We start from the raw sequence: 24758 nt of genomic DNA on the forward strand, positions 1-24758 counted from the left end.
TAACTGGAGTTACAAAACGAGGAAAAGGAAACTGTGGAGAGGCAAAAATAATTAGATAAGTTCTAGGAGAAAATTTCCTTGAGAGAAAGATTTGATACTGCTGGGGCTTACTAAGTTCCAGGCTGGGCTGATGAGAAAAGGGTCAGACTGAAGCATATCAGGTAAAATTTAAGAACTCTGAAGATAAGGTAAAAAAATCTTACATGTTCCCAGAGAAAAACAAGTTAGGTACACATGACAAAACTCAAATGTAACATTGGAAGGAAGCCAGAAGATAGCAGAATAACATCTAGGGACTACGGAAAGAAAGGACTGCATTGTTAAAAATGCATGTCTCTCCAAGTGATTATCCAGCTGAAATGAAGAAATAAAAAATTTTTGAAGATCTGCAACAATTTCACATATGCCATCAGAAGAAAAACACCTGAAAATAAGATCAAAACCAAACAAATGAACCAGATTATTAGAGGAAGAGATGTATAGTCTCTCTTTAATTTCATATTACCTCCTCCCTCCCACTCACAGGGCCATTCACAAAACTCTCAGAGCATTGGGGATGGATAGTGGAGAAGGCAGAAATGAAGGAATAAATGGACCATGTCTTCTTCCCATTGTTTCTCTCCCAACCATAAAGCCAGCCTAAGCCTCAATGAGGATTAGAACTTGGAACTAGATTTGATTTTGAAATTATAAACTGGAGTTAACTGGGCTTTTAAAACCTCAATTGCCTAAATTATTATTTCTCTTATAGGAGAAAGAGAGGAGAACTATGAGATTTGCTCAAGTTGTTGATAAGGGATCAGTAAAAGGAGATCCAACAGAGCATAGAGAATTACAGCAGTTCCTAAAAAAGTAAAGCCAATTACTATTTGTTCCACCTTAAGTACAGGCAATCCAATAATCAACTGGACTTGTATTTTAAGGCACTAGTGTATGTAGAGTCTTACATAACCACAGAGAAAGATTGGACAGAGTGCAACAGAGGAGACAAGAACAGGATAGAGATGAGATAGATGATATAGCTCTTGGAGAAATTAGGGATTTTTCAATGTTCCCTAGATACCTGGTTTAAATACTGTCTGGAGGCATCAACACATTTTACATTATAACTGCTGAAAGGAACTTCAGAGTAGCAAAATGAAATTAGTTAATCAAAGAAAGGCAATTCAAAATAAGCCTATACTGTATCTTATGTGGCTACAAAATTAGCTGTTTAAAAAGTAAGGACATAACTTGAATATACATTTTAGGAATACAAAATTTTCCAGAAATAATGAATAGGAAAATAGGTTTTTTTTTTCTGGAAGTTTTTTTTTGTTGTTGCATTTTTTTTTCCTGTGGGTCATCAATATTTTACAGAAGTGAATCAAAACTCTCTGTCTCTCACTGGATAATTTACACTTGGTTGTCTGGTGGTAGTCTTTATCAGTAACACGTTTTTCTTCATCCTAGCAATCATGCTCTTTGTTTGGGCAGTGTCTCCTTGTCTATAATTAGTACTTTAGCACACCATGTTATCATCCATTATGGTCTCTCATTTACACCATCTCTCAAATATCTTCTAAATCTTGAAGATTATTTCTGGGTTTTAAACTATCCAAGAACAATAGCTGATATAACACAAGTCCCTAGACTCATTCCTGGCATATACTTGTTACTCAGAAATATTTTTTGAAGTAAAGCTTTCCTCCTTTAACTATTCCCAACTATTTACTCAGTTTAAAATTACACAATTTCTTTAACAGATTCTGATTATTGAAACAAATTATTAATAACCACACTCTTTTTCAGTTTTTTAAAAAAATCTTTATGGGTATTTTCAAATCAGTTTTGTTACATGTTTACCATATACCTATGTACAAGGCCAGAATTAGCATTGAGTAAATGTTTTCAACATAATATAAAATTTCTACTGGACCCTTCAAGACTTCTCTTGTAACTAGAATTGCTAAAACTAAGAGGTGAGGTTATTGCTTGGGAGATCTGTAGGATACTCAAGTCTTTGATAACAGAGATAAAATTTTAAGAGTGCTGCCAAGCCTTTAAGTTAAGGACTGTATGTGAATCGCCAAAGAAGTTCTTTTTTTCTGTTTTGCCTTTTTTTCTTTATTAGAAGATGTGTAAGTTTACACAATAATCATGCGTAAAATACAGGATTCTCATTTGATTATAATGCTAGCTAATGGGGAAAAGTAACTCATCAAGAGGAAATCAAGGCACCAGTAGGAACAGAAATGATGGTAGGCATCCAAAGGCAATAAAAGCTCATAACAAAAGTGACACTGGAGATTTCAGAACTCTAGGGCCAAATGAGTTTAGAGATAATTAATAATAAATTATTTCCTAAGCTGGGAAGCAGATGATTACACCCTGCTCCTGCATTCATAGAGTCCCCCATCCCTAAGCAGTTGATACTTGATTATCTCTACTGTTGGATAATAAGAAGACAATTGCATTAGGCTTCATAGAATAATTACACTCAAATGGTTATTCACTGCTTCTTTTTATCAGTCTCCTAGGTTATATCAATCAATTAGTAATGCCAGAGTGGTCTCGGGTTTCAACAATACTGATAAAAACAATTACTATAATAATAATTATGTTGTAAGTGACAGACATATGTTATCTATTACAACTTGTCGGTAAGAAGGAAATACTCTATATTACATGTTCATAAAGTTCTCCAAATATAATGAGCATGTGATAATAGTCCAAAGCAATACAGGAAATATTTCTGAGTAAGTAATAATTGCATAAATACATTTGGCTTTCTGCTTATTGCCATTAGCTACCACATAATTCTAATATGGTTAACTGAAGGAAAGAACAGGGAATGAATTGGTTTTGAAGAGAGCAATATGTAAAAACCCTTGACAACATTTCAACAACCACAGCAATGAGGGAATGATATCCAGGTTGTGGATTCTGCTTCCCTCTTCACATTGAATGTCTTCTTTTCTGTAACTGTTCATTCTCTTGTCTCTAGGATGTTGTTCATAAATGCTGAACTCCTGCTGCTTGCCTGCCAAAATGTGCTTGCCATTGCCCACCTTTTAGGCCTTGACATTTATCAGTGTTGTTTTTACTGGTGGGTTTTTGTTTAGTACATTGTCTCATTATATACTTACTTGCATGGAAGAATCTGATTAAACTCATTTTTTCCAGTTATAGCATGGATTTCAGGAACACGTTTTTATATTTACCATATTATAATGGCTTTGTAAGAAATTTTTAAGCACACAAATGTCTAGATCTTCTTCTATGTCCTAGGATAAAAATAATCTACTTTTCTTTTTTTCTTCCTTACATCTACTTAATTTCCTCTCTGATTCTTTTAGTAATCAGTGTCATTTTCCCATTTCAGAGCTAGGATTATAATCTTTGAAGAAAAGAAAATAAGAAAGTCCTCCATTTGCTTTTATTATAAAGAGGAAAATGGTTTACTTTTTCCTGCATAAACAGACTCTTGGTAGCCTCCCTATATTTGTTTCCAATATCTCAAACTTAAAACAATAAAATATGCCCTAATTATCTCTATTTCAAGCTTCAAGGCTGTCATTGAGACATACATGTAATTTAATGTAAGAAAGAAACAAGTGGAATTATCCATTTTTTTCCTGTGTTGAACTGATTTAAAATCTTATATATGAGACTAATAAATGATATATGTGAGATGATATATGTATATCATCTATATCTGCATATATCGGAAATAAAGGTATATATACATTTTTCTTTCAATGACACAATAGAGACCAAGGCCAGTTGTGGGCCTTTTACATTCTGTCAGCTCTGATGATTTTTATAGTGCTGCCTAGGGGATGTGTTGGGAAAGATTCTTAGGCTACTGAAAGAGCTCAGTAAAAAGGAATATTATGATTTCTTAACTATATCAATCACTAACTCATGAGGAGGTAACTTTAGGTAATATATTTTTTATTTGTGACTTAAAGCTAATTTGCTGTTTTGGGGAAATTCTTCTTTTCATCTTTTCTATGAAAGGATATACAGACATATATTCAAGGAGCAGAATTTTGTTGAATGTTTCATAATTTACGATTTTGAGCAACTTATTATGCTTTCTTTTTTTTTCAACCACTTTTTAAAAATTTCTCTACCCTTCTCCCCCCCTTTTCCCCCCCGTTTTCTGTTCTCTGTGTCTATTTTCTGCGTGTTCTTCTTTGTCTGCTTCTGTTGTTGTCAGAGGCACAGGAATCTGTGTTTCTTTTTGTTGCATCATCTTGTTGTGTCAGCTCTCCGTGTGTGCAGTGCCATTCCTGGGCAAGTTGAACTTTCTTTCGCACTGGGCAGCTCTCCTTACGGGGTGCACTCCTTGCACGTGGGGCTTCCCTACGCGGGGACACCCCTGCGTGGCAGGGCACTCCTTGCGTGCATCAGCATTGCGTGTGGGCCAGCTCCACACGGGTCAAGGAGGCCCAGGATTTGAACCGCAGACCTCCCATGTGGTAGAAGGATGCCCTAACCACTGCGCCAAGTCTGCTTCCCAACTTAATTATGCTTTCAATCATGAATTAATAATTAGGATTAGTAAAATTTAATTCAACTTAATTATAGATAAAACTCAGTCAAATTTAGGAAAATAAATGTTGTGTCACCATTTTCAGGTACTCTACTGATGAGGGTAGGAAAAAGGGATGTTGTATCATGGTCACCTAGGGGTTCCCATCCACAAATTATAATGTAATATCTCCACTTAGCATTGGGCAGGGCATAACCTGTACATATGTATGTGGCAGTTCTGGTGTCTGAACTATAAAAGAAATGAGCTTTAGACAATATAATAATGCTGGTGTTTATTTACCTCTTTATAGCTTATAAAGGGAAGGAAAAGACAATAACATTTTTGAGGTATATATTAGACTATGATTTTATAGCCTATATAATTATTTCCTAAATAATTAGCAAACATAAAGAAACTTTTAGAAATAGCATCTGACCAAATCAATGTTCATACTAATGATGTTTTTTTGGCCTGACACTCTATGTGTGTCTGACCTTACAGTACTTGCTTTGATAAGACTGTAGCGAACAGAGACCAAGATGCCAAAAATTTCTAAGAGCAATAATTCTCTTGTCCTCAATAATGCATTCAAAGTGCTGGAATGGTGTTGTTTTCCAACATTCTGTAAAATTCAGACATTTCATGAAGAGTTGTATGTTCTAAAGTCCACAGTCTTAGACACGCACAATTCCTGGACACAGGGCAAGCTGGGTACTGTTGGCTGACATACCAGAGGAAGAAGGTGGTAAAATGTTCTAACCATAGACAGACTCTTCATTTTGTTGAAGTATGAGATGCCAGTGGAATTTCAGAACACCACTTTTGCATTTTTCTAGCATGAATCTTACTGGCTAGAATTTTTACTCTATCATATTTATAAATGTTAATGTCCAAATATTTTAGCATTTCTGGCAGATTTTAATATCAAACATCAAAAGCAACCTGGATTATATGAACCATTCCCTTCTACTTAGGGTGTTAGACATTCTTATTTCTTCATACAAGGGAGATAACCAATCATAGCAGACAGGATAACCTGTCTGGTTGCCGTCTGTCAGCTCACCTGGAGAAGAACTGCAGCATTCTCTGGCTACCAAAAAGATGGTTTAAATTCATTTGTATGTTTATAAAGCTTCTTTGCAAAGCCACCAGTAATATTTAGATAAAGTACAGCCATACTGAAAGTCTGTACTAATTATTTTTTAAACATAATGAAATATAACTATCTACATTCATTCATTTAACACATAGTCATTAAACACCTACTATATACCAGGCCCTCGATGCTAGGGATATAATAATGAATAGGACAGAACTTCATGTCCTTATACATATACGGGAGATGGACAATAGACAGGATAGTTAAAATGGAATACATAGTAGACAGGACAAATAAAATAATAAAAAAACAACTAAACGGGATGAGGGATTAATTTCATGGCTAGGGTTGCCAGAGGAGGTGCCATCAAAAGGTGACAAGTGGAATAAAGGTTAAAGGAAGTGAGGAAGCCAGCCAGCCAGGCAGAGAGATGCAGAGAACAGCAACACAACTGTTCCAAATAGGGGTGTTCTTGGCATGTCCAAGGAACAAAGAATCAGTGCAGAAGTATATTTCCCATAATTAAAATTCTATTCACTAATGTAGAATTATAATTTATATACATCAAGTGATTCCATATAATAAAAAATGTGGCAGTCCATTTATTTGCTTTTTGTAATTCTGGTGATGCTTGAAGTGGACCGAGACCATCCTTCACTTGGTGCTTGGACAAGCAAGGCAAATGGAAAATTTATCAAGTAGAAGGGCTTTCAGTGGTTATAAAATTTACAAATTTGACTTTGAGAGGTATCAGAATAGTTACTTATTTAAAAAGAAAACCTTAGTCATTCAAATAATTTATTCAATCATAGAAAAAAATATTTACTAAGTACCTCCTATGTGTTTAGCATTGTTCTAAATGAGGAGATAAAGTGGTTGAAATGGAAAATAATCCCAGTCTGATGTAGATTATGGTAGAGAAATTGAAAATAGACATATATAAATATATATATATTAATATGTATTATATATAATATATCTGAGGGTAATAATAGTTATGGGGAAAATAAAGCCATGAAGGGGGTTAGGGAATGGTGGGACAGTGAATTACAATTAAATAGAGTGGTCAGTGATCCTGTGTAACAAATATAACAGGATTGAGAGAAGATAATGAAGAGCTACCTAAGATTGTGTGGTGGGGAAGATTTCCTAGGATCTGATATATAATATGATACCTGAAAGACAACGAGATAGCCATTTCCATATATTGGAGAGGAACTTTCAAAAGCCCTTAGGAATGAGCCTGGAGGCTAAGATGAGCAAAAGCCTGCATGCCTGGAGTGCAGTGAGTGAGCAATTAGAAGGGAAGAATTGAAATCAGGAGTTTGGCAGGGACAGGACACATGGACCAAGGTAAAAATTTCCATCTTCACCTGGATATATATCTATGGTGCATATAGTACATACCTGTATATATAGTGCATATATAGTATGATCTCCCAAACCTAAACTCCATAGTTATTTCATCTCTTTGCAACATTGCTGGTGACTTTTAGTCAGTCATTCCATCAGTCAGACTGCCAAACAAATAGGTTTGGCACCAGGTATCCAGGTATTATGCTAAATGATGGTCCTACAGTATGTACACACACACACACAATGAAATACTTTTTTGTCTTACTATATATATATACACACACATACAATGAAATACTATTTTGTCTTTCATATTTTTCTGCTAAAAAATCATTCCAAGAGTCTTTCTACCTACTGTAACAATAAAATCAATCAAAACATTCATTTACATAGCATTTTTTAATTTTCTAAGAGTTTCATATGTCTTACTCCATTCATATTCACAACCATGATAAATATTGGTCAATTATAACTATATTCACTTTAAGGAGGAATAAGTTTAAGTTCAGAGAATTTAAATAACTTATTTACAGTCATGAAATGAGTTGGTAATATAGGAAGTTCTAGCTGTACTATGGATATCATCAGAGGTCTACTCTGGGTTAAATATAGTAAAACTCTTTACCTAAAAACACTAAGCATTTAGTTTGGTGACAGAAGGAACAGAGAAACCAGCATCCTCATTTTTAAGAAATATGGGATCTATTTAGAAAGGTGTTCAGATAAGTACCAGATAATAAATTGTGCAGAAATTCTATGTGCATATAAAGTAAGGGAATAATCAGAGTGTCATGGGATTATTTTAAACCTTGCTCGACAGAAATTAATTTTAAATTGGTCATATCAATAGATTATGTGGCTGGAACCTGATGATTTTACATTCTGAAAATTCTCTTGATTAGTTTTTCTTTTTCCCAAATCACTGCCAATCAAAGAATCTTACCATCTATTTCCTCTGAGTTTCTTGGTCAGTTGAGGAATCTAATTTTTTATTTCCATTTACTAGAGTAATCTTAGCTACTATCTCTCTTTGCTCAAGACTTCTGCCCAGGCATTCTAGAAAACTTTATTCAGCATTCTTTTCCAATTATCTTTTTCCCAGCTCTAAGTCTTGTGCCAAGATTTCTACTTGAATGACCTCTTCCTAGAATGCTAAATTGCCAACTTTTACAAAAGCTTCATTCATTTAACTTTCCAATGTTTCTAAGAAAAGCAGTAGAGGAGAGAATTCTGCTCAATTTGAAACCCTGAATTTGTTGCCTTACAAAATGAACATTCTTTGTCACTCTTGTGTAGTGCAATGAGTTAATTTCACCCCCAATCTTTGCTTAATATCATATAATATCTGGGTCTATTAATATTAATTGTTTCACCTTAAAAATTTTTAACACCATCTGGCATACCATCATATCAAATACATTTGATATTTTAAAATAATACTGTAATAAGCTCAGTGGTTGAATGTCTACTTCCCAAGTTCAAGGTCATGGGTTCAATACCCATTACTTCCTAAAAAAAAATATATATATATATATATATATATATATATAAATAATATAATTGTCTTATTACAAATATTGCAAACCTGAGCTCTTCACCCTCCCTCTATAATTTCACGTGCTTTCCCTATTAACAACAAATTGCCAATATGTGTCAAAAATCAAGTGCTTATTAAAACACAAGAGAGAAGACTATAACTTCAATTACATATTTATATTTATGCTTTTAATTGTCTTATTCTTCATGGCTATCTACTGGTGCATGGTATGTAATGTACTAAAGTCAAATATTGCTGCAAGCCATCACTGTGTGATAACATGCTGGATCCCATGCTAAGTGGTTTGTTCTATTCTATTTTAGTTTAACCTCAGGAACAAGCCTATGGGTAGACACTTAGCTTGCAATCAAAATTTCCCTTAAAAATCCAGGGAAGATCAAAGGCACATTTTTAATAGAAACTGATGAGAAACATCTTTGTAAAAGTGTAAAACACTTACGGGAACCAAGAATTTTTTAATCTCTTCCAATGCATGACTCATACGTGAATAAGCTTCCCCAGGTGGAGCAAACACTTCAATTAATACGTGAAGTTCATCACTCAAGTGGGCATATTTGGCTTCCCCACTCTTCCTTAATTCTTCTTCCTGTGAAAGAGGTTATTTTTAGATGTACAAATCCACGCATTTTGCATAGATTTAACATTTACAGAGAATATGACAAAAGGGCATAATCTAAGCAAATTTTCCATAAGTAGAAACCCTTTGAGAAATAAAATTCTGGTACGAGCCACTTAAAGCTTTTAAAACAATTTTTAGTGTTTGAATGATTAAAAGACTGACATATTTATCATCTACAACAGGTTTTAATCAGCAAAATAAAAATGCCAAATCCCTGAATAGAAGTTACAGAAATGTCATTAACTCTTTGGCGTACAACATTACATTCTGGAAGAAAAAGATTGTTTCTGTGTCTGATGTGTAGCATTTTGCAGACACCAAACCAAAAATTGTCACTGTGTGTATGTTTGTGGGTTTCTTAAGAAAACCAGAACTTTCTAGCTACTTTTTCAGAAGGTATGAAATGGTTACTTGCCCATGATAAAAAAGAGAGCTCAGTATGCAAAACCAAGGTTTATCCTCCCAGTCTATGTTTTCATTGGCTCAGGTTATCAAAACGCATACCCGTATCTTCTTCAATCATTTGCTGTTTTTTTTCAAAATAGAGTTGCATTAAAGGAATGACAGTTAAACATTATGTTGGCATTGATTATTCATGAGGTGTAGATCTTCTGCTTAATCAATACTTATATTGGATCAGATTTTTCATCTGTGCCCAAGCCATTATGGCAGGCTGATTAATTCAGTGCAGGTGCAGAGCATATACATATATGATACATATGTCACCATATGCTAGGTATTATACACATATCATCTCCAATATCACAGTAATCTTGTAAATTATTCACATATTTCAGATGAAGAAACTGAGGTTAAGAGTTTAAGTAAGTTCCACATAGTTTGAATTCAAACCCATCTCATTCTGATTCCAAAACTAGCACCCTTCTCAAATTAGTCAAACTTTACGGAATTTCAAGGAAGGAAAACATGGTTAATATTTAACATAAACCATATTAATTACGTTTCATCTTTCTTGATCTTCCCCAAATAAACCAGCAGCTGTTTCACTGAATTCCAAAGGATAAAAATAAACTAGTAATTCTCAGTTTTAGGCAGTGATTAAATGGAAAAGTTACATGTATAGCCATAAACTGATAAACCAAAACAAATTGGCAATTAATTTCACATGAGTCAATTGGATGAACCACGCTAATGTGTGTGATTTACTGATTAGATATGCCCGGCATTTCCTATGAATGGCAGGGGAAGCATAAGGAGATTCAGAGGTAATTATTAAGGGACAGAGCTTTTTTGTTCATCTGTTGTGTTGCCTTTTTTAATTAGCAGTATGATCATTGGAACAATGAAAATGCTGTAATAATGATTGAAGTGAATAATGTACAACTGTGTGATTATATCAAATACCACTGATTGTACACTTTGGATAGATGGTGCACTTTGGATGGATTATATGATTTATTAATATATATCAATAAAACTGATTTTAAAAGTGCCCAGCGTTTCAAAACATGAAGGGTCCAAGAAAGTAAGAGAAGGTAGGTTTCCCTGCTTTCCTGTACATCTTTAAGGTACTTTAATCTCTCTAGTAGTAGAGCTTTTCAGTCTAGCAATTCACTCTCCACTTCCCTAAGAGAACTTTCTATCTCTGACTAGGACTTCTTACTGAAAGGGGCTTTTCCTAGTGCCCATTTCTCAGTTTGGGAGGAGAGGCAGCATTTAAGTGAACTAAAATGCACCCCTGAGGCATAGTGAACATTTCTTTCCTCTTTGGATCCTGCTAGGATGCAAGCTGCTTGTTAATTCTGGGGCCAGCTTTGTTTGAGCATGAGCCCTGGGGTAGTTAAATCAGAGGTTTCCTGATACTGCCTCTTTCCTTTTTAATTCTTTCTAAGCTGATTTCCAGCTGGTCATTCAGGGCCACTAGCTAGCTAAATTTTTTAAGGTCAGCATACTATGATGAGTATTGTTCAATTAAGTATAGCAAACATTCATTTTAAATACTCTCAAATAAAAGAGCCTAATTAGACATCTTTGGAGTTGTGCCAATGGACCAATGTTCATGAGTAAATGCGCTTTGCCATTTTAAGATAACTTTACTTTTCCCCCATCCCAGCATCTTTAAATAAGCAGTTCTGCCTCCACGGTGGGAACCTTAACTAAAGGAAAGATGCTTACATTATGTTTTATAAATACTTTCTTTAAAAAAATTTCTCAGGATGATAGACTTTAATTTAACATCAGCATGTTTCATGTGCTATTATAACAACAACAAAAAAACCCACACAGTATGTTGCATTGAAGTATTTTACACTGAAAGTCTCTAAGGTGAAGGTTTTAAAAAAGCAAGAAGATCACTGCAATTGATGTGATAGAGAATGCAGAAGATTGGATGGTCGAGGAGAAATGTTCTCATCTCTAACACTTGGAAAGCTGAGAGTTTTGAAGTAAAGGGGTTTTATAAATATTTGTATATGTGTGCGTGTGTGTGTGTGTGTGTGTATACTATTGCATTCCTATCATCCAAAGAATAAAGCTGCTTGCTTTGGGATACTTAATTGTAACAATTATGTAGTACTAGCTGCTCTAGCAGATGAACCACTCAATCTCAGTGCCTCATTATCCTAGAAGTTTATTTTTTGCCCAGGTTAAGTCCTCCTCTCCTCCACAATGCAATTTAATTATCTTATCCACATTCTTGCAATTCTTTTGCTCCTTCATCTTCTCTGAGCTGCTACCAAGAATATTGACAGAGAATAAAGAACATGGCAGACAAACTGAGAGATGTTTCATGTGCCAGACCTACACATTGCATATAACTGTTCGGTCTACATTCCCCTGGTAATGAGACTGAGAAATGTGGTCTAGCTGTGTACTCGGGAGGAAGACGCCATGTGTCTGGAGTACGGCTAGACAATCTGCCCCATGAAGAAACAATCCACTCCCTGCAATGCTCTAAACAATGCAGTACAATATAAATATAATATGAGGTCATATGTAATTTTTTAAATAGTTACATTAAAAATATACAAGGAAGCAAGTGAAATTAATTTTATTGATAAAGTTATTGAACATGTCTGAAATATTATTTGAACAATGCAATCAATATAAAATTATCAATGAGATATTTTATATTACTTTTTCTTCGTAAAAAGTATTTAAAATCCAGTGTATAGTTTGTAATTACAGCAAATCTCAATTAAGGCTAACCACATTTCAACTGCTCAATAGTCACGTGTGGGCAGGGTCTACCATATTGAACAGCAAATTTCTAGATTTTGGGGGGAAACAAGGAAAATATGACAAAATGCCTGGCCTTTAAGAACTTACAGTTAGTCTGTGGTGATGCAACCAACACATAGAAAATAATTAAAAGGATAAGTAGACTTTCTGTTTCTATCACAAGTGAGAAAAGCAGGAAAATACTAATTTGAAACAGAAAATCAGAGAAATTACTTTTTTTAGAAATGGTCCAAGCATCTCATACATAGATGAGGAAACTAAGGCCCTTAGAGATTAAGCAAATGGCTAGAGATCACAGACATAGACTTTATTTTAGTCAGGACTCAGTAGTGTAGGGGATACATACCAGAACCTATCATGAGTTACTAGTAGACTTGTGGTTGTTTTATAAATCAGACTTTATATAATCAAAAGTGTTATATTTAAACTCACTCATTGGGATGACTTTGGACAAATCCAAAATTCCCAAGTTTTCGTTCGTTCCTCTGAGAAATGAAAATGAGTCCTTGCCTCACAGGATTTTTGAAAAAATTGGAAAACATTTTGTAAGTTAGAAAGTGTTATACAAATTCATTATTATTATTATTTCCTATATTCTTAGGTAGTATCATTGAGATATTGTTCACTTGTTTCAAAAGAGACCAAAATAAACATGTCTCAAACAAGTAAAAAAGTTATTTTTCTTCAAAGGAAAAATCCAAGTTGTAAGTGACTGATGGGGCAGATGGCTTTTTCCTACATCTTCATCCAAGGATCGTGTTCCTTCACTTTTTTAACTCAAGCAACCCCCAAGACATTGCTTTCATCCCTCTTGATGACAGAGACTGTCTATAATCACTTCCAAATACAACTCCAAGGAAAGGAGAAAGGAAAAAATTGGATGGAAAAAAAAAAAGCTTTTTATCAAGGACATTTGCATATATCTCTTCTCCTCAGATGTATTTGATAAGAAGTCACTATAGCTATCCTGGGATGTGACAGTAGCTGTGAATGTCATCTCAAACCAAGTGATCATGAGTGTATCTAAAAGGGAGAATGGATATTGGGTGACAATGAGCCATCTTTGCCATTCAGTTCTCATTTAGGTCTAGTTAAAATGACACTTGATTATTAAATCTAATTTTGTTGAATAGCTGGTCAGTGTCTGCCAGAACATTCAAATTTTATTTTTAAAAGTAATACTATATACCCCAATTGTATTTATTACTCTAATCTCCGAATTTCATTTGAATATATCCAGACATCACGGTCATTCTGAAAACACCCAAGTGTCTGAATACCAGTAAGAGTAATTAGAGTAATTGACTAAATCTCTCAAAACTACCAAATATTATGTATTTTGGGAAAATGCATTGTCTAACAAGTTGACTTTGAGTGGGGTGGTAGTGCTATAAAGTTTATGCTTGGCATTAAAAATAAAAATCTGTCCAATTATCTTTTTGCATGCTTATAACAAAGATCATGGTTCCTTGGTAGGGAACAACAGATAGAGAAAGGGACATAATAGAAACAACAGTAAAGAACATGACACAAAATTAGAGATGTCAGAGAAATCTTGTGCACAAATTGAAATGAATCCTACAGAAGGCAAAGGAAAGGGAGCAGGTAGTAAATTAAAAGAATATAAGATGTACAAACTAGAACTTGAATCTACTTGACCTAATCCAAAAGTCTGTTTATACTGCACAGACAGTTGATATTATTTTACCTGAAATGCAAAAGGTACACTCATTCCATGGAGGCTATTTACTTTAACCACTGACCTTCAGAAAATGGATTTTATGGTTCTATTAGTCAGCCAAAGGGATGCTGATGCAAAATACCAATAATTGGTTGGTTTTTATAAAGGGTATTTATTTGGGGTAGGAGCTTACAGATACCAGGCCATAAAGCATAAGTTACTTCCCTCACCAAAGTCTAGTTTCACATGTTGCAGCAAGATGGCTGCCAACATCTGTGAGAGTTCAGGCTTCCTGGGTTCCTCCCTTCCAGGGTCTTGTTTCTCTCTGGGCTCAAGGTTCCTTCCTTCTCAGGGTTTGCTTCTTCGTGGGCTCATGTTCCTCTCTTCCTGGGGCTGGCTTCTCTTTCCTCTGTGAGCATACTTGCCAGGGCTCCAGTTTAAGGCTTCAGCATCAAACTCCAACATCAAAACCCCTCAACTTTGTCCTTTGCCATGCCATTTATCTGTGAGCCCCCACCCACCAAGGTGTGGGGACTCAACACCCTAATGATGTGGCCCAATCAAAGCCATAATCATAACTTAATCATGCCCAGGTACAGACCAGATTACAAACATAATCCAATATATATTTTTGGATTCATAACCATATCAAACTGCTATAATGGTGTTCTGATATTACAGTGTGAAAAGAATCATATGCTAATTATTTTATTTAAGTAGAATTATTAATTGCTAAACATCATAGATTGTAAAAGAAGTTATTAGGGCATTTCAAATCTAGTTGCACATATCAGTGCCCAAACACTCAAGACCAATGTTATACCCTATGCTAAAATATAAGTGAAACATATTAATTTTTTATCAGTTATTTTATTTTTTAGAAAATAGAATGGTAGTCACTAGAGTCTAATTTGCATTGCATTACTGTATTTAATTGTTAAAGGGATTTTTTAGAAATCTTCCTCTAAGGAATTACCATTTGTATTTTGTCGTCTACAAAAGCATGTTTCTGACTTGGAAATAACCTCACAATTAGAGAATTTCCTCCTTAACTTAAAGTAGTATGTTCAATAAAGAAAACTTGAACAAATAATCCCAAGAAATACAAATATTGAGAAAAAAGACTCAGAATCAAACTTTTCAAGGAAACCATAAAAATTGTAAATTATAAATTTATTTTACAATAAAATATTAGTGAAATAAAAGTCATATGTTTAGTATTGCTTCTTAGGTGACAGCTACGCAAAATATTCCCCATGGATTACCTCATTTTATCTGCACAAGCACATTTTGTGCCAGACAATGTTACAGATGAAGGAACTGAGGCAGAGAGAAAGAAAACTGTCTAGAATTAACACAGACTCTAAATTGGAGTTGGATGAGACTCCTGGTAATCTTACCATATAGGACAAACTCTTACTCACTACAGCTATGTTGCTGGTACAGGTAATTAAGTGAAAGTAAACTTTCTACATACTGAGAATTCTCCAAGTATATTTCTAGTTTCTGGAAGATATTGGCCAGTGGTTTCCCAGTAATTTCCTGGTATCCAGTCACATGTAGTAGTGTGATCTCTAGGGTAACCTGCAGCAGATTGCAGGTCCTTATTCACCAAACATATTTACCAAGAACTTCCTTTTCCTTTCTTCCAAAAGGTCTTATTCTAAAATAACTGTGTGGCCATCTGGTCTAGGTGAGCCTATTCTTTTCAAAGGTTCTCAATCACCTCCCATGTCATAAACAACTTACTAGGACCTAACATGTTAGTGACTTCACCTCACACTATTTATGCTTAGTTGTCTGTTTGCAACATTCATTTCCAAACAGAACATTCCTCCAGAGTTTTAACTTTTGTGCTGAGTAGTTTGTACAATTTCTTTCAGATGTTCATGTTGTTTTCCTAAAACAATTAAGCTCCATGCACAGGTGTTTTCTATTTCCTTGCATAGTTTGTTGAACAGTGGGGCAGTTATGGTTAGGATTCCCCCTTAATTCTGTTTTGGGGTAGGGAGTCAAGTCAGCTCACACCTGGGCATTTAACTTAAGTTCACTTGATTCAGGACAATCTTTCTAAAATGATACACAGGACCAGATGTCCCATTGTGCTCTGGCTCCCAAGACCAGTCATTTTGTCTCTGCATTTGCCAATTGTCAATTTGGATATAAAATTCAGAATTTCTTAAAAGATCCTAAAAGATTCAACACACAAAATCATTTATGAGTGCGTCTTCTTTTAAAATCTAAGAGTAGCCCAGAGCAAGGAGGTTATACTTATAACCCTAACGCATGCAACTTAAAAAAAACACCTCATTCTCATTTCCCAAGTCCCTTCCCTGACTCAAGACCACATTTATTTATTTTTTTCTCTTCTGTCTCTAATTTTTATGTTATTATCTCCTCCCACCAGGAATTTTCTAGAGAATTTAAAACATTTTTTTACCTCTACTACAGAGTTATTTTTTCAGTTCTAATTCCCAGGCTCACATGATCAGCTCATGGAGCTCAGCAAAATAAAGAGAAAACCAGTTAATAGGGTTGACTCTCCTTAGAACATATACTTGCTACTTGGAACGACCCTTTGGAATCACATCCTCTTCATTAAGCAGTTTATCCAATACTTTTGTGTAAACACACACAAACAAATTGCTCTTTATATTAGATTCTAGTGAAGGAAAATGTTTTAAGAATAGTAGTAAACTGCTTTGGGCAATTTTTTGGTAATTGTTTAGAATATATCATGTTTTATTCACATTGAATCATTTAATCTTCATAGAACGCTTAGGTGGATGTTATGGATTTAATTGTGTTGTCCCAAAAGGCATGTTCAAGTTTTAACCCCTGGTCTTATGACTATGAATTTGTTTGTAAACAGGACCTTTGAAAATGTTATTAACTAACTGGAGGCAAAACTGAGTTAGGGCGGACCCTAATCCAATATGACCGGTGTCTTTATAAGGGAAGGAGATTTTGACACAGAAATAGAGACAGAAACAGAGAAAGGGCCATGCGATTGAAAGAGGGATTGAGTTATGCAGCCACAAGCCCAGGAACATCAGGGATTGCTCACCACACACCAGAAGCCAGGGAAGATGTGTGGAATGGATTCTCCCCTCTATGAGGAAGCGAGGTTCTGCCAGCACCTTGATTTCAGTCTTTTGGTATTCAGAACCTTGAGCCAATAATTTCTCTTGTTTGAGACAATTAGTCTCAAACTAATATATAACTTCATACACAGCAGCCATGGGTTGTGCAAGCAGCAGAGTGTAATGGAAAAATAAACGGATTTTGAGTTGGAGAAATCTAGATTTGAATTAACAGCTCTGATAGTTCTTATCTATAGCATTTGAGTCAAGTTATTTAATTTTGTTGAGTTTTTATTTCTTAATCTGGAAAATAGGAAACTCTAGCTCTCTCCTGCAAAGATTCATGGGGTAATATATATAAATCACAAGCACTCAGAAAAAGCTGGAGGTTTTCTTGTGGAGGAGCTAAAGTGACGTGGTTGCAGTTATTCAGGTGGTAAGGGATTTGAATTCAGTCTGCCTGACTCCAAAGCCACACTCTTCTATTAACAGCGGTTTTCTATGAACAATACATTCACTTGAAAGAATATAATAACAAATTTTCAAATTAAGTGCAGCTTTGATGTAACCAAGAATGCATCAGTTCAATGTTTGTTTAATTATTAAATTAATTTAAATGTATATCTTTACACTAAGGAACCATATACATCAAAATTATTCTAAACCAAAAAGCTCAAGTGTTTGAGAAAGATAAGGAAAAATTAACATTGCCACTTGTGTTTTCTTGAATTTGTAACTTTTAAATGAATCATAAGGTTATTGTTTACAGTATGTTGCATGGACCGTATAACACTGAAAGGCCACATATCATGGTAGTTGGCCAGGGTTAAAATCCCAGCTCTTCCCTGTAATAGTATGTAAATGGGCAATTTACCTTGCTATTTTGGGTAAAATGATAATGGCGATAAAAGTAATAACATTGTAAGCATAGACCAAATATTACCATTATCAAATATTATTATAGTAAATGTCTCAGATTCAAAACAATATACTAAATTACATATGAACTGAAAGAGAGTTAATGCATTAAAAGATTCCAATTAATCACCAAGGAATAAGTCTTCCAGTGACAGGAATAAACACAATAATAAGTAAAGTTGAAAAATCATGTGGAATATGCAAGTTTTATTCTTTGGTTTTTACTTTAACAATTGTTGTTGTCATAGTTTATACCCAGAGTTATAATTTACTAGAGTGCTTTTTGCAGGCTATTTCTTCCTAATTCCCCAAGGAACTTTCTTTTAATATAAATCTTCTTCAGAAATAAATACATTACATCTATTGTCTGCAAAGCCTTCGCTATCAAGAAATTCAAATAAACAACATTTATTATTTATATTTTGGCCTGAATGGGATTTTTTTTCCTAGTTCCCAATTTAAAAGCATTTTGGAATAAGCATATGTAGAAATTCTTTTAAGCCAGTATAAAGTATTTTCACAAAATTTATCCACACAAAGGGCTTATTGTACAAATGGATGCACACAAATGCATGATAGAAATAAAGTGGCTTGATCCTAAAATGTCTCAGGATCTGATCTTTTCACCTTCAGCTCAAAATTCCCACTCTCTTGTTTTCTTTCAATGAATGTGGCAACACTCCTTCCAGATTATGGCCACCCATAAGCAGAATGATCAATAATGTGAGAATTTTTTTTAATGCTACATACCCATTCTAACATTTGCGAGGTTCATGAAGAGAATAGTAACTGAAGCATCTGGAGCCAAGGGGGGATACTAAAAAAAGTAGCCTACAGTTAGAAAATAGGGAGGTGGACAGTGCCAAAATAAAAAAAAGATTATTTATACGTGAGTGGTGATGTTGAGGGTATGAATCTCAATTCAGGACAAATGAATCATGCATGCTAGGTTATATCAGGGATTGACTAACTCCTAAAACCAAATGAAAGTGTTGTCTGATACAGTGAAAAGTATGTCTTGATATACTAAAAAGGCTAATTCAGTATTCAAGGAAAAAAAGGTAGTCAGTTTTGAACAAATAGAATCTGCAGAAAGATTAATATGTCATTCCACTTAATTAAGATAGGAAAGAATTATTTTTCCATATTTATTTAAAAGTCAGTTGCCTAGTAATTAGGATACATTATACATGATTAGGATATTATGAACATTTATTTTGGGGAGCAGAGTAATCCAGAAACACATTTATCTGAATGTGGTTTTCTAACCCTTTCTTTTCCAGTTCTAACTGGATTTAAAGGGAGCTTTGGGTTCAGTAGAAGAAACCAGTATGGGCTGGGGAAAGCATTTGGAAAATAGAGTTAGAGCGTGGGGGTAGACAGAAAGAGAAGAGTGGATTCTGAGAATTACGTGACACTCAGAAATCTGTGGGATTCTTGGGGGAAGGACATACAAATGTACTTTTTCTCCCTACCCTCAAAAGCTGAGAGGAAACCAAGAACCACGTGGATCATTCCTTGCCTTGAGGTGGGGAGAAATCAGGGAAACCAGAGAGAAGAGGTGTCAAAGGAACCACCACATGCACACAGGGCTGAGACTCTCTCCTGACTTCCATTTAAAGAATTTCATCACCTGTAACATTCAGCTACCATATCTAATCTAGCAAATAAAAATAGCAACCAATACCCATGACCATGGAGAGGAAAATTAGGGAAACATCTGAACACAGGCCCAGTCGAATTGAATTACAAGAAGACAAAGATGCTTCCTAGAAATATTTTAGGAAACAGCTGAGATAAAACATAAGTACAAAAATGTTATGGTTTTTAAAATTATGATTTTCCATTTAAACAAATGGTGACAGGTACTGACGATACCATGCCCATACTGTTTTGTCATACTATTTTGGTGCAACATTTGTGCCAGAGGACTTGCTCTGGCTGTGAGAGATAGCCCAGCCCAGACATACAGAAGGCAGGGAATGCCAGGGAACTAACACCCATGAGGAAGGAGCAACTCTCAGTAGTGACTGTAGGGAGTCGGTGTATGAATACCCCAGCTCTTCTGAATGCTTGGATGGGGTAACTTTCATGTTCTTTCTCAGGTTCCCCACTGGGATTAAGTTCCAGTTTCCCACAGTTTTAACTTGCTCTAGAATACACCTTAGATTGATTACCTTCATAATCTTCTTTAACTTCCTCCATTCTCTAAAATGGCTTCCAGATATCTGCTTCCAAAGAAACTTCTAAAAACCTAATCTTGCCACAGTTTTCCTGAGGAAATCAAAGCCAACTCAGCAGATTAAATTAAAAGAAGGTGCTGATCGAAATCATAATTTTATCCAGAAGATTGAACGCAAGTTAAAAAATATGAATACATGAAATTTTAAAGGAAAATGAGAGGTTTAAAAGATAGATTCAGGAAAGCTAACATGCAAATAATAGGAATTTCACAATGAGGCAACAACAGATTGAAAAACAAAAAGAAAGAAAAAAGTAGAAGAGAACTTTGCCTACTCACAGATTGAAAAGACACACCTAGTTCCTTCCTAGACTGAAGAAAAAAGACCCACACACTGGGATATGTCTTGGTAAAATTCCTGAACTTTAATTAAAACAAAAAATGAAGGAAAATCTCATAAGCTTATACACAGAAAGAATTAGATCTACAAAGGGAAAAAGATCTGATTGGCATTGACTTTTAATCAACGTAATTTAGAATTAAGAAATAAGGATAGTAAATAGCATGCAAACTATACTTACAAGGCCCTGTTCTGAGCAGTTTACATATAAAATTTTATTTCCTACTTGAGCTATGATACTGAGCATCTGATAAATGTCCTCAAAAGCAGTGAGAAGTGCATGACACCACAGTTCCTACTGCACTAGATGCCTATAATATAATAAGGTGATATTTTATTATTTTATCTATTCAACTGTAAATTATAGCATTTTGAATGCCCTTTCAATAAATATAATTTTTAGATCACATGAAATAAAGACTGTGGAAAGTTTTTGCTAATGCAGAAAGACAAGGTTTGATTCCAAGAAAGTTCAGCAACCTAGAATTACTTGGATTTAAAATGTTCTGGGTTTATGTTAACTAAAGGTATGAGCAAAACAAAAGATGTTTGTCAAGAACATGAGCAAGATGAAAAGTATTTTATAGATCACTTTTTTTATTTGCATGCTGGTTCTCAGGGTACCTGGATCAAGTTTTCCTTCAAGAACAGCTGCCTCAGGAAAGAAAATGCTTAATGTAGCCTGAGACAGGCATCTTTGAGTTTGGAATATGGATAGGAAGAAAGATGTGCTGAAAAGAAACCTATCACCCAATTAAGAAGTGAAGACAGCTAGTGAACTGGGAGAAGGGATCTCAGTAATCTTTAACCCAATAGATATTGCCAGAATAACTTCTAAGCCTCATGCTGCAGAAAGGGCAAGTCTTCACTGACAACCAATAATGGAAAGGTAAACAGTAGTGAATCCCAGTTGGCAGAGAGCAACAGGCCAGATGCCAGGTTCTGAAAGAAAATTTAGAGGTGGAATATCAATTGGGAAGAGGACATTTTGTGCAACCAGACTTGTTTGTAGAGAAGACAGCAAAAGGATACCAAAACAGCTCTGAATCAGGTTGCTGAAGTGGAGTGACTATAAGCTAGAGAGGGAGAAACAAGGAGAAAAAGGCCACAAAGGCTGCTGAAGAAGTTCTCACAGAGTTGTACAGTTGCTGCACACTGGGAATGCAACAGCACCTTGACAATGTGATATGGAGTGCTTTACTTGCAAAAAATGCATTACCCTGTTCATCAGGCAACCAGAAGGAGAAGCAAACACCATTAGGACCTATAAAGTGGCTAACCACTGACCAAAATATACCTAGTATCAGTATTAAATGGCATCTTAATTTACAGCCTGGACTTGAGGTCAATAATTGCTGTGAGCAGAAGAATATACATAGCTGCCACATTTAGCTTTCTGAAAACCAAACTTGATGATATTAATTCCTGTTAGAAAACCTCAACTTGCATTCTTTTTGCCTAAAATTCAACAATTTTAACATGACACTTAAGAATTTTTTAATCTGACCCTGGCTTACTTGATCAGTTTTAGTTTTTGTTATCTTATTGTAGACAGCATTTTCTAATCACAATTTTCACCATTCTCTTAAGTCACCATCCTCTTTCCAACTCCTGCAGACCTTTGTTCTTCTTACAAGACTCAGATCAAATATATTCACCTAGATTCCACACAGCCAACAATGCAGAAATGATTGTGCCATAAAATCTTAAATGTTAACAACTTCTAAATGATATTATATCACAAATAGTTAGCATTATAATAAAAATGCTGAATCCTGTTATCAGAACATTTAACTCTGTGATTCCTTTTAAGCATGGAATATGTTTTCCTGTAAGTACCTGTGTGTATACAGGTGAGTGGGAGGGTGGAGTGTGGATTAGGACAAAGTTTAGTTAAGTGATGCTCCCTAGATCATCACTAAACAGCTAATACAAAGTATAATCTCTAAATACAATTTGTACTGCTTTAACCTAAGAAACAGATAAGATTTCTGTTGAAACAAGCACTTTGCAGGAGGAATGGGGAAGGTGGGACATTGATCTTTTAGGTATTATAATGTCTTGTCACATGATTTATTTCACTTTCAGTCCCCTTCCATTTAGCAAAAAATGTATTTGCTAATGTCTAAAAGGAAAGTTTCTCTTATATACTTGACAAACTGACAGGGGCAGTGTAGGCATTTTTACATTTTTAAAGAAATCAATTCTTTGGAAAGACCATAGCTATACTGACTGTTGTTAATTTTATAGATATATTTTTCTGATGAGTTTATCTCTGCTTTGATTTTTATAGCCTTACTATATGCTTTATTTTTATTTTTTTAAAGATTTATTTTTATTTTATTTCTCTCCCCTTCCACCCTTCCCCCCTGCCAGTTGTCTGTTCTCTGTGTCCATTTGCTGTGTGTTCTTCTTTGTCCACTTCTGTAGTTGTCAGCAACAAGGGAATGTTTCTTTTGTTGTTGTTGTTGCTTCATCTTGTTGTGTCAGCTCTCCGTGTGTGTGGTGCCATTCTTGGGCAGGCTGCACTTTCTTTCATGCTGGGCGGCTCTCCTTACAGGGTGCATTCATTGTGCGTGGGGCTCCCCTACATGGGGGACACCCTGCATGGCACAGCCCTCCTTGTGCGCATCAGCACTGTGTGTGGGCCAGCTCCACATGGGTCAAGGAGGCCCGGGGTTTGAACCATGGACCTCCCATGTGGTAGACGGACGCCCTATCCACTAGGCCAAGACCGCTTCCCAATATATGCTTTATTGATACAAGAAAATACAAATCCAGAATCAGGGATGTCCAAGGGCATCTAAGAATTTTAGAGCAACATCAGAGGAAGGATTTACTTCTGCCCTTCTGTAACTAAGTTTCAAGTGTCATTCTTAGCAGGAAACTGAATGTGGGCATATGACACTAAAGCAGCTACAAAATTTCTCATAAGCTTGAAAAGCCTTTTTTGCAGAAATTTTTCTTAAGGTCTTCTGAAATAGATCTTTTTGGGATAAAGGTGGAGGGTATGGGAGGAAGGGATCAGGACCTGGGCTTGAGCTCCTCATGGCACCTAATACTTGGTGCGCATTGCTTTCTTATGGCCCAGAAAATGTCTTTTCCAGTGTATAAAATTTTCCCTGACTAGTCCTGACAAGTGTTCTTTGTTTTCTCCCAGGGCAGCAAGCATCTTTGGGAACTATATAAATAGAAAGGAAAAGAATAATCATAATAGTTTAAAATAATAGATGTTTTGTCCCACAGCACTGATTATTAGGGACCATGAAAATTTTAATGGAGTGGGCAGCGTTACATCTTCGCCAGTGACAGTCAATCCTCATTATTCACGGATTTTGTATTTGCAAATTCACCTACTTGCTAAAATTTATTTGTGACCACAAAATCAATACTCATGGAGTTTTAGAAGTCATTTGCAGACAACATTCACAGAGTAGTGAAAAATGTGAGTTGCCTGATGTGTATGCTTGCAGTTGAGGTCGAACAGGGCAACATTCTGCCTTCTTGTTGCAACTCTCATGATGTAAACAAGTGTCCTTTTTATGGTATATTAGTGCCACTTCTTTTTTGCATTTTTGTGCTTTTTCTTTTTGGTTTTGCTGATTTAAATGGCTCCCAAGCATGGAGTGAGGTGCTGTCTAGTGTTCCTAAGCTCAAGAAGTCTGTGATGTACCTTACAGAGAAAATATGTGTCTTAGATAAATTCTCTTCAGACATGAGTTATAGTACTGTTAGCTATGAGTTAAATGCTATTGAATCAAAAACATATATTAAATAAGTCAACTTTAAACAGAAACATACTTAAAACAATACCAAATATTGATCAGTTAATGAAAACCTTTTAACCAGAGGCCTGTATTTCCCTTAGAAGCAATGGTTCAGTATTCCTTTGCACCCACTCTAACATAACTACTGTGAGTGGTGAGAAGTGACTGCATGTATATGTGTGTATGTGTATTCTGATGTTATGGCTTGTGTTCAACTCCCTTGTCCTGGTGCTAAAATTACTATTTAAGGCTCTGAGTAGAAAAATTTGTGTATATTGACTAGTGACAAAGTGCTAGAACCATACTAAGAATTTTCTTACATATGATCCTGTTTAAACTTCACAATACCTAACAATATTTCCTAGACACAAT

The 24758-nt window shown here is 35.2% G+C and overlaps 1 protein-coding gene across 2 annotated transcripts in view; it reads right to left on the bottom strand.

Annotated features, from left to right (window-relative positions):
• The window catches only part of KHDRBS2 (KH RNA binding domain containing, signal transduction associated 2), a 679570-nt gene that overhangs the window by 328173 nt on the left and 326639 nt on the right, over positions 1–24758 (bottom strand). For both annotated transcript variants that reach the window (XR_002793225.3, XM_004473412.3), the window contains exon 4: positions 8975–9121. Coding sequence is in view for 1 of the 2 variants with exons in the window: in XM_004473412.3 (XP_004473469.1) it covers positions 8975–9121 (147 nt within the window). In the remaining variant the exon portion in view is untranslated. The remainder of the gene's footprint in view (positions 1–8974; positions 9122–24758) is intronic.

The sequence above is a fragment of the Dasypus novemcinctus genome, chromosome 11, assembly GCF_030445035.2.
Source record: "Dasypus novemcinctus isolate mDasNov1 chromosome 11, mDasNov1.1.hap2, whole genome shotgun sequence".
NCBI lineage: Eukaryota > Metazoa > Chordata > Mammalia > Cingulata > Dasypodidae > Dasypus > Dasypus novemcinctus.